Raw genomic sequence first — 16138 nt, forward strand, 5'->3', positions numbered from 1 at the left:
TGTACAGTAAGTGACGTTTCCTGACATTGCTGCCTCAGATTGTCAATCAATTGGAGGCAATAACGGGTTGCATCATGTGTCGTGCTTTCAGATCACATGAATTGAAATATTGAAATTACTTATTTTTCCATTTGGGCCCCCGAAACATCTCTTCAGTCTCATTTATCATAAAGCATCAAAACTATAACAGAGAAATGGAGCAAGGGAATGAAATTGTAGCGTTAGATGTGAGGTCATTAAAGAGGATAAAAGTCAGGAAGTTGGAATTATCAGTATAACACTTTATCATTACAATTATTTATAAATGGTAAATTAGTAACTACTAGTTGATAGTTATTTTACTGTTAACAAACAATTAAATGATAATAAATAATATTTACTAATTATTAGTAATGCTATAATTTATGTTATTCCAACAGTTTATTGTTGCGCTCATTATAACATTAACAAGTATTTGTTAATGATTAAGATATTATTTGTAAACCTTAAAGAAATAGTTGGTAAAACATCTATAAACAGTACATAGATAGATATTAGTAATACTTTGTTAATGGTTAATAACTGGTTTGTAAACCATCTATAAAATTATTTGGATGGCTATTATAAAGTTGCAACTGATGATTATAATACCTTGTGAAATGGTTGATAAATACTTTGTAAAGCATCTATAAACATTATTTATATAGTTATTACAATGGTTAATCATTGGTTTCTGGTCCATCTATCTATGTAATATATATAGATGTTTTACAAACAATTTTTTAATCACTGGTTATCACTAACAAATACTTAATATAGTATATAAAATGTTATAATGTGTGCAACAATAAACTGTCAACACATAGTTTACTAATGTAGTCAGAATTGAATTGCTTTCGTCTCTTTATCAGCCATGATATAATATAGAATTTATAGATTAATTATTTCATTGTTTGTTAACAGTAAAATAACTATTAACTAAGTTTAATTTAATATCAATTTACCATTAATAAACGATGGTTATTATAAAGTGTTACCATATTTTGTCCTCTTTGGTTAGAAAGAAAGGACGGGTCCTTGAGAAGAAAGAGCTGAGCTCCTCTCCACGCCCTGATTCACGTCCTTGAGACTGTACTTGGTGTATCTGTTGCAAATCCCATCTTCCCTCGTAGAATCAATCAATACATCTATTCTGGGATTAGAAATGTGAGCTGATGGAGGAAAAGCTCAGCTCAGTTCAATTGTTATTGATAGATTCATCACTGTCTGTGGAGCTAGTCCTTACTGTACCACAGACTGTATATACACATCATCTATGGGTTAATGGAACTTCTGTACAGGGGTCTTTAAAACCCCCTGTACAGAAGTTCCATTAACCCATGCTTTTCCATGCAGTAGTGATCAGCTGTTTTTTGTTGCTACAGAAAAAAACTTGAGTTTGTAAAAAGTCTGAATTCTTGCTTTGTCATGTCTGTCTGCAAGACGACAAGCAAACGACTTTTAAAATGCTTGTTTTCTGAATGGAGTTTGGCTGGATCAGTGCCAGGCTATGCAGCTGCTCTATCAACACTCAAGGTAAAGTCATCTAGGCGTTAACACGGCAGCGACGTTGTTGTTTATGCCATAGACCAGGGGTCTCCAACAACTAACTAACGCTTCAAAGAATATGTACATAAATTTGATAACACAAAGTCACTTTGTAAAACTTTAAATTACTACCCAACGAAATTCACAGACATCCCACCCCCTTCTGAGACCAAATGATTATATGCCTGTCGGCTGTCAGTGAAACTAGTTAGGCTGCTGTCAGGTTTGCGATGTTAGCAGACTAGCAAGTGCACACCAGATTTGACAATGACTGCAGAAAATAGCCAAGCCAATAAAAGGCAAAAAATATACTATTTTCATGAGGAATCGGTATGTGTCACATTTACCGGTGTGAGCGTGTCAGTCAGTTAAAGATGTAACATCGTGCACCAAGTCCACAGCAACTTTTCACGGGACTTTCCGGCTGGTAGCAGTCTACGGACAAAGAAGGTAAAGGAGCCAAAAACAACGCTTAAAAGACGACAGTCTCTGTTTACCAAACTGACGAAGAAGGCCGATGAAGCAAAGGGCCATCGTTTAGTGGCGCACATCCTATCGAAACACAAAAGCCCTTTGAATACTAACAGAGGCGATGACTGCGGTGGCTGAAACATTATCAAAGGACCATAAAAGTAAGACAGAAATGATGTCTGCTATTGGCGATGTACAACTTGGTGCTTTGTGTAGCTCTCAGCCACTTTCATTTAGTCAAATTAGCTCTCGGAGGGAAAGACGTTGGAGAGCCCTGCCATAGACAGTCTGTGGTTTATACACATTACATATTTATACACACGTATTATTGTAGCTGGGTGCCCACAGACAGCATCAAAACAAGAGGGAAGTGGTAAAGTAGTAATGTCCGCCTCTTGCTTGATCTGATTGGCTGCCCGGGCCAATTTTGACAGTGGCGAGCAGTGCGACTCCGCGCATGGTGCTGAAATATTTTTTTACTTTGTTTGCGCATCTGAAAGTGAAAGTGGGCGTAAGAGAGGACCGCACAGCAGGCACGCCGTACCACAGGAAAACAATGGTTTTGCTGGTGACGTTTCTAGCGACGTGTCTCTGTGCGATCAGCCCTCTTAGGCAGCAAAAGTTCCACGTTAGAAGGAGGGGGGATTCTCGTGTAGCTTGTCCACCGTGAAAATGTGTGATATCATATTGTGTCATTGTTGTCCAAATGAGTTTCACTAAGTAGTGCCTCTGTAAAGCCTTTTGTTTTTAGTATTTTATAATTTGATTATTTTTGAAGCAACAAATGAGTCTAAAATGAAGTTATGTAATAAATCCCAGGTTGTTTTTCCTGTTGTTTTCATATTGTGCTTTTGGCTGTGAGATATCGCATCAAACACAACATGGTGGAAAAACTGTCTGAGAACTGCTTATGTCACAACATTTTAGTCTAGTTCAGTCTCCACTAAACTCTCTCATAAAAGGGACATTGTCCTCCCGGCCTGGATGCACCGACTGTCCCTGAGAAGCAGTCTGACTGTCTGGCCACTTAATCAGCAGATGCCAGTTACATCACTGCTCATCCACTGAGCAGGAAGTAGATGAGTGCTCTCTTTGTTTACCTTAGCAGCACCACAATACTTTATGAACGCTGAGTGGTTGATCATTGATCACCTCATGATTAATGTCTTCCTTTCACTATGCATAGATTCTAGGAAGCATATACTAGTTATACCAGGCTCATTCACCAAACATTTGAGGTGGCTGAATCATGGAGCCCATATTTGCAACCACATCCACTTGCTGGAATTCTCATGCTTCATTGAAACCTGATCTGCCATCTCCATAGCAGGAGGTTTGTTAGTATAGTATAGTAATTCTGAAATACCTGATTGCATGGCTGGCGCTTTACTCATGGACCTATTACAGTATGTGACAAGAGAAGAGTTCTGGTAAATAGATTTCTTCACGTTTCTCTTGAAGTACAGATTTCAGATGAGTCCCTGAAATCCCCAAAAGTTAGTTTGTTAGTTTGAAATTATACTTGTTTGTAGACGGATGAAACAAGTTGAGTGTAAGGTTTACAGGTGGACAATATTCATCAGTTTTTTTGTAGTTATTATTTATAATTTTTATATATGCATCAACAAATCAAATGACTCCTATATGCATAATAGGTCCACTCTGGTAAAGCCTGTTTATGGGAAATATAGCAATCTCACTAAGCCAGTGTCTAAATATTTCAAAGTAAAGCCTGGATTCTTCTATAGTGAATAAAATTCAAAACTCTCTCTACCACAGTATACTGTAGTTCAAGATGGGATTTTCTCGCTCAGTCTTTGGAGATGAATTCTGAGTCTTGCACAAGTTGCAGTGGTAAAAAAGAGGCACTGCTTTCCTGGAAGTTGGTCACTCTGCATGCCCGTCAGTGCCTTCCTTCTGCAGCCCCCCCACCCTTTACTGCTATCGATCTTGTATGTCGTCATGTTGGGGAACTAAAGAGGGAGAGCGTCTCCAGATGTTAAGCAACCCAATGGGGCTCCAGGGCTGTTGAATTACGAAAGACCTGCTGAATGAATGAAACAACATTCACTGCTGTTTTATGCTTTTTCTCAGGAAGTGTTTATTTCAGCATTTCCCATCACACAGGGGTGAGACGAAAAAACTTAGTATTCACTTTCACTGTACTCCTTACCTTGAAGAAATGACTCGTTGTTTTTGGATTAGTCAGCTGATGGCTTACATTTTTATTCTCTTTCACCCCGCATACTTAAAATAATGTTAGCAACTCCACACATTTTCTCAGGCTAGTCATCTAACAACAATCCCATAATTCTCAGGCTGTGTTGTCAACACTGCACTCTGTATTTCAGAGGTTGCTCTGAAGAGATAAAAGCATGAAGTTGACACTTGTATTGATTCACTTGCCTCACCCACTCTACGCCTCCCTCAGTGCTATGGAGGACGGAACCGGCCAAAATCATGAATAAATGATGACGCCAAGATGAACACATGTTGAGTGACAGCCCACTCATTTGCATAAAGAGGCAGAAATGCATAAAGAAATCTAAAAAGAAATGTGTTTGGATAAATAAATAAGGGGTGAAATACAAAGGGAAAATCATGCATAAATAAATAAATACACACATTTAAAAATTAATATAAAATGAATGCATAAATAAATAAATATAAAATAAATGCAAAAATTAATTAATTAATAAAATCTAAATGCAAAAATAAATAAATACATTTAAAAATTATTAATAATAAAGACATGGATAAATAAAAGGGAAAAATTAAACAGAAGAATAAATAAATAAGGGAATTAATACAAAGATAAATAAATAAAGAAGCAAATTAAACAATATCAATTTATGTCACATTTTATCAATATTTTTGATATATTTTTATATATATTTATTATTATTATTATTGCTACATTAAATAACTATTTATTTAAAACTATTTATTTTTTATTTTTTATTTTGGCAGGTTCAGTCTTCCATACAGTTCCTCTTCCCTGTGTATTTAAGGGTCTTTTTTGCAGTAACATTTATAATGAGATATACATGTAATGCAGAAGTTGAATGTCTGTGTTATCATGCATGCATGTGTGCTAACCCTCTACGGGGGTGTGTGTTTAGTATACGTCCAGTATACGTCTTTAAATCAGCCCTGCCCACTTGTGACTATGCGCACGGGGGTCAAATAACACTGCATAGGAAGTGAGGAAATGTATATGTGTCCACTTGTGTGTGTGTGTGCGTGTGTGTGTGTGGGCTCAAACTTTCCACAGTGGATCCGCTCTGGACTTCCTCCTCTCTTTGAACAAAAGCTGACATTGCCGGCTTTTGTTGTGCGAGAGACAGAGCGACATTCCTGGGCAGAAGATCTGCCCTCAGGCACAGAAAAAGCCACATGTATGCTCTCACACACTCGTGAGCACAAGTGCTTGTCATGTTTTTTGCTAGTGTGTGTGTGTTTGTGGGTACTGCCCCCATTGGGCGTGGCAGTCGTGCTCTTCCTTATTTGGATAGTCGGTGTGTGTGTGTGTGTGTGGGGGGGGGTCGGGGTCACATGGGTGTACAGCAGAATCCTAGCGATAGGGACAGAAACTCAGGAGTAAGACCAGACGTCTGGCGAGAAGAAAGGAGAGGAAAGTACACCGCGGCTGGATGAAGACATAAACAACTGAGAAGAAGAGAGGAGGAGTGACAGCTGTTGGACGGAGGAAGAGAGAGAGAGGAGCAGCAGAAACAGAGAGGGAGGAGAGAGCAGAAAGAGATAAGAGTGAGGCAAACAGGAGACATTGAGAGGAAGCACATGGTGTAATAAAAATGCCCACTAACTTCACTGTGGTCCCAGTGAAGGACAACGACAGAAAGGCAAAAAAGGGGAGCGAGAATGTGGATGACAACAATGTGCTGAGGGAGGAAGACGAGGGCGCCACAGGTGAGATCACATTTTGTTGTTGTTGTTTGTTTTGAGATATGTAATGCAACTTTTTAGCTAATTTACAGATTCAGAAGTGAGACTTTTTAAAGGTTTGAAATCTGTGACAGTAGATAGAGAAGTATAGTCCTGGAAAGTTCCAGACTTTGCTTACAGTGTCCAAGTGCAAACTGATAATTTGGCTTTATTGCACCGGATACTGTTTCCTATGTTTTTCAGGAACAGTTTATGGGCTGTGTGGGTGGATAATGTGTAGGTAAGATGGTTAGATTTTAGGGAAGGGTTGTTCAATTTCTAGCAAGTGCGTGAGATGAGGGTTTCCCTCGCACGCCACTCAAGGGGAAGTTTGGCATGATTTTTTGTTTCATGCCAGTGTTTCCTCTCTGGCCTGAATCTATTTCCTATTTCCTTTTATTAACACCCCTCCACTACATTGGTTACCTGTTTTTTTTTATTGTATTCAGAGTATTTAGTTTCTATTGTTCTCTATTTCTTATTGTTTCAATATAGTGCCAGGTCTCCTAGTGTTGTAGTAACAAACACAGGACCGACACAGATGCTCTAATTGGGACACACACTCTCTGTGTTGATTGACACATGACTCACCCTCTGAAGACCTTTCAGTGAGTGTGCAACAAACCTGTATTTATTGACAGTTGGTAGAAGTCCAGCTTTTAGACTTGGTAACAGCTGGCTTAACTTTGCCCCACTGATCTGAATACCTTTTCCCTGACGCCAAATTAGTTCTATCTGGACATCAATGCAAACATTAGAGATTTGTATTAGAACAAAATGTTCTCTCTGTTCTCTCTGGCTTCAAACAACAGTATCAACCTGATATCAACCTGCCTGAAGGCATAAAGCCATTATCAGCCCAGAGAGGTCACGGAGTGCATATTTAACAAACTCTTCTCTGCCACTCCATGTTTTGCCAGACCGTTGCTAGTGAACTTGCTGCTTTTACAGCACACCTCACACGGCGCAGAGCGAATCGCTTCCCAGTATTTAATTTCTGCCGCGGAGCTGCAATTACGGCCGCATGCTGGGTTAGGATTTTACAGACTGTGCGGGAGAGAGAATGGCATTTTTTTATTATTATGATGGTCATGCAGGATATCAAACTGTGGCGTGCTTTGGTTTCCCCCTGTACGCATGCAACAACTTGTCTCTGCACAATGACTGTAGTGCCAACAATAGTGGGGGGGAGCATGTCAGAGAGGGCATGCACTGGATCTGAAGCCACAAAATGATGTGCCTTCAACTTGGCTTGTAGAAGCATCAGGACCACACACTTTATTTGGGTTCCGATGCTGCTTTAAGGAGGACAACTCTATTGTCATCTACAGTGGATTCAAGCCTGTGTTCAGCAGACAGAACAGAGGACAAACTGTACAGTGTTTGTACATTTTCATCCAAGCTTGGTGAGAACTTGATGACTACAATACGGGAAAATGATAGAGACAGTGCTGGGTGGACTGGAAAGGGAGACTGGTCAAAGGTTTACTAGGGAGGGTCCTTGATAGCATAAATGTTGTTGGCTCATGCAGTCACTGTTATTGATTATCCTGCTGGCTCGCTTCCTGTTGGCTGAGTGGGGGGAGGTGAGACCCCACCCCCATGCTGTAATGTAAAGCACTCTAGTTCTTCTCATTCCCTCTGTCCTACCCGCCCTTTTCTGCGCCTATAGGTTCTGTCTCTGTTCCCGTTGCTTATTTCCTTCTGAAAGGGAAGTTTGAGTCCTGGTGAACTGCATCACGCGAGCCCACAATTTCGGAGGTCCAGTTTAACTTCTGAGACATGTCATTGTTAATATCACGGTGAAGTGAAAGCATAGAGCAAAAAACCTCTATCCCTTTTTTGGGGTGTCTTTGTGTCACCGCTTACTACCTCTATCTCACACAGTTTTGCCGTGCTTCTAACAAGAAATAGATTCAAGCTGTGTGACGTGTTCAGCTTCGGTCTCAGGTTCCTTCAACTATGCTCATAAAATATGTATATATATATATAAAAGGGGGAATCACACTAGTAAATGTAAAAGCAAAATGATAATCTTGTGCAGTTAGAATAAATATAAACATAAGTATATATACTGTAAAATAGTAATGTAAATTTGTAATTTAGTTGACAGTATTTCAGATGTGAAAACTGAATTTGTACGTATATGCATGATGAGAAGTAATATATGTACACAGAGTTGTAGACAGGAATGTAGTATGTATAGAGAGAACACAGAGGTATAACAGTTTGTAAAGTATATAAAGGTAAATAAAGGTAAAGTGACAAGCGATGAGCTCAAGAGTTGAGTCTTATGGCCTGCGGGATGAAGCTGTCATAAGTGAAACAGAAACTGTTTTACTCCTCCTGTCAGCCACACAAATGCTAAACTTGACCACCTATCACCAGCTCAAGCTTCCTCGCCTTTATGAGCTTTCTCCTACACGTTTCCCTTTCCTTACACAATTTCCTTGCACAAGATCAGACCACTAGATTTATAGAAAACCATCAGTTGGTTTTGGTGTTGACGTGCAGTAAAACTGTTTGTGGCGAACCCCGTCCCATTTCGTCCTCTTTAGAACACAACAAGTTAATTAAACAATAAATGACGTGTGGCTGTGGTGTGGAAGGAAAGTAACAAGTGTTCAAAGAACAAAGCAAGACTCTACATGGTAACATGACGTCTCGGCCAGTTCATTCTATGTGTGTCCACTTTAAAACACTTTGAAACACAATAGGAGCGCTTGACTTGTGTTTTTGCCAATGAACCAGTCTCTGTTTGACTGTGTACTGCTGAATAATCTATGTTAAGTTTCTCTGGAACTAACAACATTGCGGTGATCTGTCTCTTCTTGAGAGTGTTTCTATGTTCTGAGAATTCTTTGTCCTGAAAATCCCTTCATCATCTTATTGCACCCCTCATTTTTCTCTTGGTTGTTCCACCTGACTCAAGCAAATAGTTAACATCAGGGTCTCAATGCTTCATTTTAGATCACACTAGCTTATGCTGAAGCTGTTTCTCTTTGCTCTTATAGTCTTTTATTCAGGATTCTCTTCAGTTATCATCTAAAGCTGACTCATTAAGCAACAGTTTTATAGTTGTTTGGATTAATAAAATCCTTAAGGGCTACATGTGTCTTATTTCCTCTGCTGCGTAGGGCAGATAGATAGATTCAACAGAACACAGTGTTGCAGATGTGAGTGATCAGAATCTCCATGGGAGTTGGTGGAGTGTGACGGTGTGTGAGCGAGAGCGTACGTAATGGTGATACATTTTGTGGGAGGTGGGAGGTGGCCGGTGCGGGATTGAACAAGACTCTGTCAAAACCGAGTATATGGATGGACTGTGTGCGGTCAGTCTGTGAATTTGTGGCTACACAAACAGTCAGTGGTCATGTCTATATTGTTAAATCCAGCGGTACTTGTCCACCAGGTCGCTGCTCGCTGTTTCAAACAGAAACAACATGGCGGCCTGTTCGTAAACTTTCTGTTATTCCGTCGACACAATCCACCAAAATCTACTTCAACAAAACATTTTAAGCGAGAAATAGGCTACGCCACTGCTGAATCTGGTTTCATTTTAGAACTAGATCGCCTAGTTTGACAGCTTGGTCCAAGTTCCGTGAGATGGATATGTCACTCTGGACGGGCTCATTTGCGTAAAGTATTGCTTTCATTTTGAAAGAGCAAAGGCCGATGAGGAAACTCCAACACTCGGCCGACCAATCGTGTAACTTCATCACTTTACATCACATGACTTTTGCGTTTGTAGGGCTGATCCTCTGTGGTTCAGCCAAACAGCAGTCCTGTGCCGACCTCCAGTATTGAATGTAAGTCCTAACTTTGGCCACGTTAGTCTGTTCATTGTGCTGCTGAGGGAATCTACTCAGACCTACGCACAAAGCTACACAAAGCCACGCCTTGTGAATAAATGACACAGAGTAGGTATAATGTGGAGCTCCTGGCTTCAGTATTAGTAGTATGTGTTTTGGTTGTGACCCAATAAATCCCTGGTTTACTAAATTCAAAACTGCTATAGTGAAATGCAGCCTTGTTTCAGTGTTGTTTAGGTGGAAACTAAGCAGGTGATCAGACAAAGTGCCTGCGGTGTTGCTGCCTCTGTCCGTTGGTCCGTTTGCCTGTCTGTCCTAGACATGTGTTTCCTATTTATTTCCTAAGCAGGTCTGGTTCTGTTCAAAGCTGACATCTCTATGTGGCTGTTTTCTGTTTCTCTTTCTCTCCCTATTATGTTGTTTAATCTCTATGTTTTTGCATACTGCCCATGTCTCTAGCTGTATTTTACAAGCATCAAATGCAATATGTAATCAGCGAGCTACCATGCAATTATGATGGCAGTCTGAGCTCTTATGATCTATGTACCGCTGAAAACGATTATTTTCACTGTTGATTAATCCGTAGATTAAAAAATGTCAATCAGTGTTTCCCAAAGCCTAAGATGATGTCTTCAAATATCTTGTTTTGTCCACAACTCAAAGATATTCAGTTTACTACCATAGAGGACTAAAGAAACCAGAAAATATTCACATTTAAGAAGCTGGAATCAGATTAGTTTTTCTTAAATAATTCATCAAATCGATTATCATAATCATAATTTATTTTTGTTAACATTAAAGTAACTCACTAAGTTTAATGTATTATTAATTTACCATTTATAAATGATGGTTATTATAAAGTGTTACCAAATAAATACATAAGAAAATACATTTTCTTACCATATACAGCTTCTTAAACCCAAACATAAAAAGCAAGGATTCTCTATATATATTCTCATAAACCTTTCCTTTGACCGTATATCATGAGCATAGACTTTCTCATCCTTGTACCATTCACAAATTTGATTGTCCACAACTAATACTATAATCTCTAACCACTCTTTGTGTGTATATTTTCCAGACAGTTTTTTCTGTCACTAAATCCCCGGCATTAACCCGCCAAGCTACAATCAGTGTGGTTGAAATAAAGCAACAATTTGCCCAGAGGGGAGCTTCTCCAAATCCTCAGTGATTCAGGGAGGGCTCCTTCCCTGTGGGAACATGATGACCTGTGATCATGCCTGCACATCTCTGTTTTGGGTTATGAGGCTCGGAGATTAAGTTGAGGTTGATAACGACAGGTTAAGACAATTATGAGACGTATAAGGAATGGCTTGTTTGCTACATTCTGCTTGAGCATCATTCTAAATTTATTATTGGAAGTCCCAGTTTGTTTTGGGGGGTGGGAAGTCTTCCTGTGTGTCCTAAGCAAACATAATTTGTATTTCTATTCTCTACCTAAATGCAACGTTAGTTTCAGTCAGTTCAAGTCTCATAATCTGGTGGTCCGGTGTTAAAGACTCTGTACGGACTGGAGGCCTGTACTACGAAGCAGGATTTGGGGTTAGCAAGGTAACTTCAGGGTTAACTCTGGGTTTCAGTCCTACGACGATGGTTCACTTCTTACCGGGGTAGATCGTCATGGTAACTTATGCCGAACAGCTAACCTGCTCCGGAGCAGGTTATGTTCAAGATAACAGATCAACTTGTATAAAAGCACCGCCTACTGACCAATCAAAGCTAAGTCATTACCAAAGGGCATAATGAAATCTATTCATCCATTACATTCTGTACGTTTTTTATAACATCACTGCCCCATCTAGACAACTATATCTAACTTTTGAGTTTTCCATTAATAAGTCTGTTAATTTAAGCATTCACACATCGGCAATTTCTTCTTTTGCCAGCTGTCCGTCCTGCATGTGGCAGCTTCAACTGTGTTAATTTTAGTCTGGATTATGTGTTTAACTTCTTGGTATTTGTCTAATATTATAGTTTGCTCTTGGCTCTACTGACAGTAGACTTGTCCATGTCTGGGATTGGTCATATGCTGCAAACACCACCCCCTTTCATGTGAAGCCAGATGGAGAAACCCTGGGTTGATTTACCGAGTTGATAACCACCATCATAGGACCGCTTAGCGTGATCTCGTTTGTTAGGGTTAGTTAAGCCAGATAACAAGAAGATACCCTGGGTATGTTGAACTTTGCTTTGTAGTACAGGCCTCTGGTTCTGGTCTCACTTTCATGGCCTTGCAGACCTCTAGTCTAGAAGTAGCTTGACTGCTTTAGATTATTTATACTGCAGCATGTGTCCAGCCTGACCCTACAATGTTGCTCAACTCATACTGTGTGTGTTTGTGTTGGCCACATTCCTTAGTTCTGCGTGTTCCATCTGCTACACCGAAACCCAATCACCCACAGTTATTCAACGTGAGTAGTTACACCATGCAGACATGAGCCATGGAAACATTATTGAAATAGATCTCCCATATAACTCTTTAATATTTGCTATCCTCTTGGTTGCAGAATGCTTTTTGAGTCTTGAACATGTAGGGCATCGCTACTGATTAGAATAATAGATTGCAAAAATCACCAATAGCATCCATATAAATTCTGTACCGTATGCAAATAATTCAGACATTCAAATTTATTTCCACTGTATAGATATATTAGTCAAGGCTGAGCATTGTCTCTGTGGTGTAGTGTGCTGATGGGTGTGTGCTGTCCGTAAGCGAAGAGCGAATGTAGGAAATAGAGTTACTTTAGGAATGTAGGGAGTGAGACGAGGACTGGGACATGACATAATGTCGTTTACGAGCCAACAGATTATTTCATTAAGCAAGGCCAGCCCTGAAGAAACAAACATTTGTGCCTGATTCTTAGTGTTTGTGTGTGTTACACATTAAAAAAAGGAATAACAAAGGCAATCACAGCAGTAAGAGCCACCTCTGTTAGGCCTCAAACATTTGCTAAACACTTAAGCTAACTGAGATTTGGCCCAACATGGGAAGTTCCCAAAACTACAAAACTAGTATGAACACGTGACAGTTTTGAGGCTTGCAAAGAAAAGGACTTAAAAAAAAAAAGTTCAGGCAAAATATTCAAGGTGACTCTTCACTTAGCCTGCACCCTATGAACAACACATCCTACACGTGATGTACCAACCCGATCTCATGGCAAGGCGTATAAATAGCACAACATTTTAAGGACTTTCCACGTCATTTAACGCCACGTTGTTACCGTGAAAGGGTATTTCTTTATTCTATGTCACTAGCTCTGAGCGTAGCATATTCACGCAGATTTGTTTGCCTTGCAGTCAGTACAGATTACATGACATACACATGATATGGCAAAAGCAACAAAGGCATTGTTATTGCACGCTAAATGCCTTACAAATTACTGTGTCGTTCGCACGCCATTTGGTGAGACCTGGCTGGATGTACACACATCATCATTATCGTCAGAGCTGCCCAGCAACTGTCCAGATGTCTCTGCCATTGGAGAAATCCCTCCATAAAGCCATTACCTCTTTCAGGCCTTCACTTGGATGAATTCCAAGGCAACACCAGGCAACAATCTTGAACCGTTCAGCCAAGTGAAATATGTTTCATACCCGCTGATTGGATGGTTTAGTCGGACCGCCCTACGTTCTCTGACTGCTGCTTCCTGCTTCCCGTTCAGTGATCTCCTCCCCACCGGTACCCTGCTCTCAATATGGTGTCTCTGATAAGACTTCAGCCAATAAGCACATATTTTCTCTTTTCTCTCTCTATGTATTCATTCACTGCTGGCTGTAATTTGTGTGAGGCCCTCAGGGTTCATATGGCCTTAGTTCACATAGCTTTATACAGACTGTACAAACACTCTTTTGATTATATTTACAAGCATAACAATTCAGATATCTGCTACAGTAGACATGGTGTGACCAGTGGTGGAAAGTAACTAAGTACATTTACTCAAGTACTGTATATACTTGTATTTTACTTGAGTATTTCCATTTTATGCTACTACTTTCTACTTCTACTCCATCTCAGAGGTAAATATTGCACTTTTTACTTTACTACATGTATTTGATGATTAAGTTAATCTTAACTTAATCTTAAATTAAGATTAATAATACAAAAAAATAATCAACTAATAAGTAATCAAAGTGTTGAACAAATAAAATATCCCAAAATATTAGTAAAATAGCAGACAAATATTAAAAGTGTCAGGCAAAAAAGTGTAAAATATCCAAAATAATATCAGTAAATTATCCCACAAAATAGTAGTGAAATATCAAAAAACACAAGTAAAATATCTTCAAAGAATATTAGTAAAATATCAGAAAAATATTTATACATTATGTAACAAAAAATTGTAAAATATCCCCCCTCAAAAAAATAGCTCCATCTTTATCAGCTGCAACATCAAAGTGTTGAACAAATAAAATATCCTAAACATATTAGTAAAATAGCAGACAAACATTAAAAGTGTTAGACAAATTTTTTTTAAATATCCAAAATAATTTTAGTAAATTAACTCCCAAAAATATTAGTGAAATATAAAAGAAATTAGTAAAATATCCCCAAAGAATATTAGTAAAATATCAGAAAAATATTAGCGGTGTCAGACAAAAAATTGTAAAATGTCCAAAATAATATAAGTAAATTACCCCAAAAAATATTAGTGAAATATTAAAAATATAAGTAAAATATCCCAAAGAATATTTGTAAAATATCAGAAAAATATTAGTAAATTATCTGACAAAAAAAAAAATAGCTCCATCTTTACCAGCTGCAACATTAAAGTGCATCCATAATTATCATACAATAATATATATTATTCTGAGATTTTGAATGCAGGACTTTTACTATATTTCTACACTGGGGTATTGTTACTTTTACTGAAGTACAAGATGTGAGAACTTCTTCCACATCTGGGTATGACTTTGCTGTTCTAATCATAAGCAAAGCAATAAAGATGATTAACGTAGCTCTTTGGTTAAAGTCTGGTTAGAACCAAGCTTCATTTTAATATCTATTAAATGTCCCCACCCTTGATGTGGTCACCAACAGCTATTAGCAGGCTTACTCTCCACAGCTAAGTGCTGGGTTAATACTATTGATGTGCCTGGATTTCCACTATCAAATGTGAGAGGACATAACACACCCGTATATTCATAGTGGTGGTTTTGGACATAAACGGTTGTTTAAAGGCGGCGCCGAGTGATCCGTTTCTGATCTGATCTAAGAAAGACAAGTAAATCTTCAGTAAATTACCCGGAAACGATTGTTTCTTTACTAATTGTTACCGACCACAAAGGTGTAATTTTGTAACGTGAGAAATAGGGTCGGGTATCGTTTCAATATTATCGGTTTCGATATTTTTTATACCCCGCGACAACATAATCGGTGTCACACTTTCATTTCCAGAGCAGAACTCGAAAATTATTTAACTTAGGAACTTCAAATTTGGTATGATGGTTGACAGTGTGGTCTAGTTGTGCCTTTTGGGGGTTAGAAGTCCAGGGTGCCCAAAATTTGTTAAATTTTTCCAAAAGGGCAAAACCTTTGGCACTACTTTAGCAGAGGTCAAGCGGTGAGCGGGGGTATGTGAGCAATGCAAACTTTTGCCTTATTGGAGGGAAAAAAGAAGCAAATATTTTATGAACGAAAATTAGATTACCTTTATTCTTGGTACATTTGGGCTATAATCAGTAAACTGAGGCCAAAAAGCCATGTGCAGTAGTAGCCAGGTCTAAACTCTTCTCTGCTGAAACGTCTTTGAACTTGACACTGAATCGCTGCCAACTTTTGAGATGCTGTTCTGTAGCTTGACCTTACTGGCCACAACATCATCACCTTGCTGGGCTTTGGTGTTGATGGCTGCACACGGCGCTGCAGTCCTCTGACTGATTCAGCATCCTATTGAAAATAATTTGGACATTGTACATTTATACTTTTTTCAAAATAGATGGCATTTTTAGGGAGCACTGAAATGGTGACATTCCCCTTTTCTTTATTTCTTTAAATACCTCCCACCATTCCTTATATTAAACACACTCATACTCTAGGAACCAGATCGAGCCCATCATATCCCTCTAAACTGACTTTTGAAGACACATTTGAAGACACTGGGAGTTATTATAGAAGGGTTAGAGATGGGTCTGGTGTGAATCAGGATGAAGTCCTAGGATTTAGCTTTGCCTACTACAGCTACAAGTCATAGTAAAAAATGTGATGAGGGGCGGTTTTGTATGTTCAGTGTTTTCTTCAGATTATGAGATGGTGAAACTATTCGGAGAAGGGTGGACTTACTTTCTTTGTGTGATTTCCGTGTTCCATTTTCTGCCTGAGGTCA

The 16138-nt window shown here is 38.9% G+C and overlaps 1 protein-coding gene across 6 annotated transcripts in view; it reads left to right on the forward strand.

The window, feature by feature from the left end:
• Positions 1–16138, forward strand: part of slc12a7b (solute carrier family 12 member 7b) — a 77488-nt gene that overhangs the window by 13859 nt on the left and 47491 nt on the right. The window contains exon 1 of one of the 6 annotated variants that reach the window (XM_074621933.1): positions 5578–5967. The exons of 4 other annotated variants lie outside the window; for them this stretch is intronic. In XM_074621933.1, coding sequence (XP_074478034.1) covers positions 5853–5967 — 115 coding nt within the window. In that variant the 5' untranslated portion in view covers positions 5578–5852. Of the gene's footprint in view, positions 1–5577; positions 5968–16138 lie in introns of those variants that run through there. One more of the 6 variants, XM_074621927.1, reaches the window with a different exon arrangement.

The sequence above is a fragment of the Sebastes fasciatus genome, chromosome 21 (genome assembly GCF_043250625.1).
Source record: "Sebastes fasciatus isolate fSebFas1 chromosome 21, fSebFas1.pri, whole genome shotgun sequence".
Classification (NCBI taxonomy): domain Eukaryota; kingdom Metazoa; phylum Chordata; class Actinopteri; order Perciformes; family Sebastidae; genus Sebastes; species Sebastes fasciatus.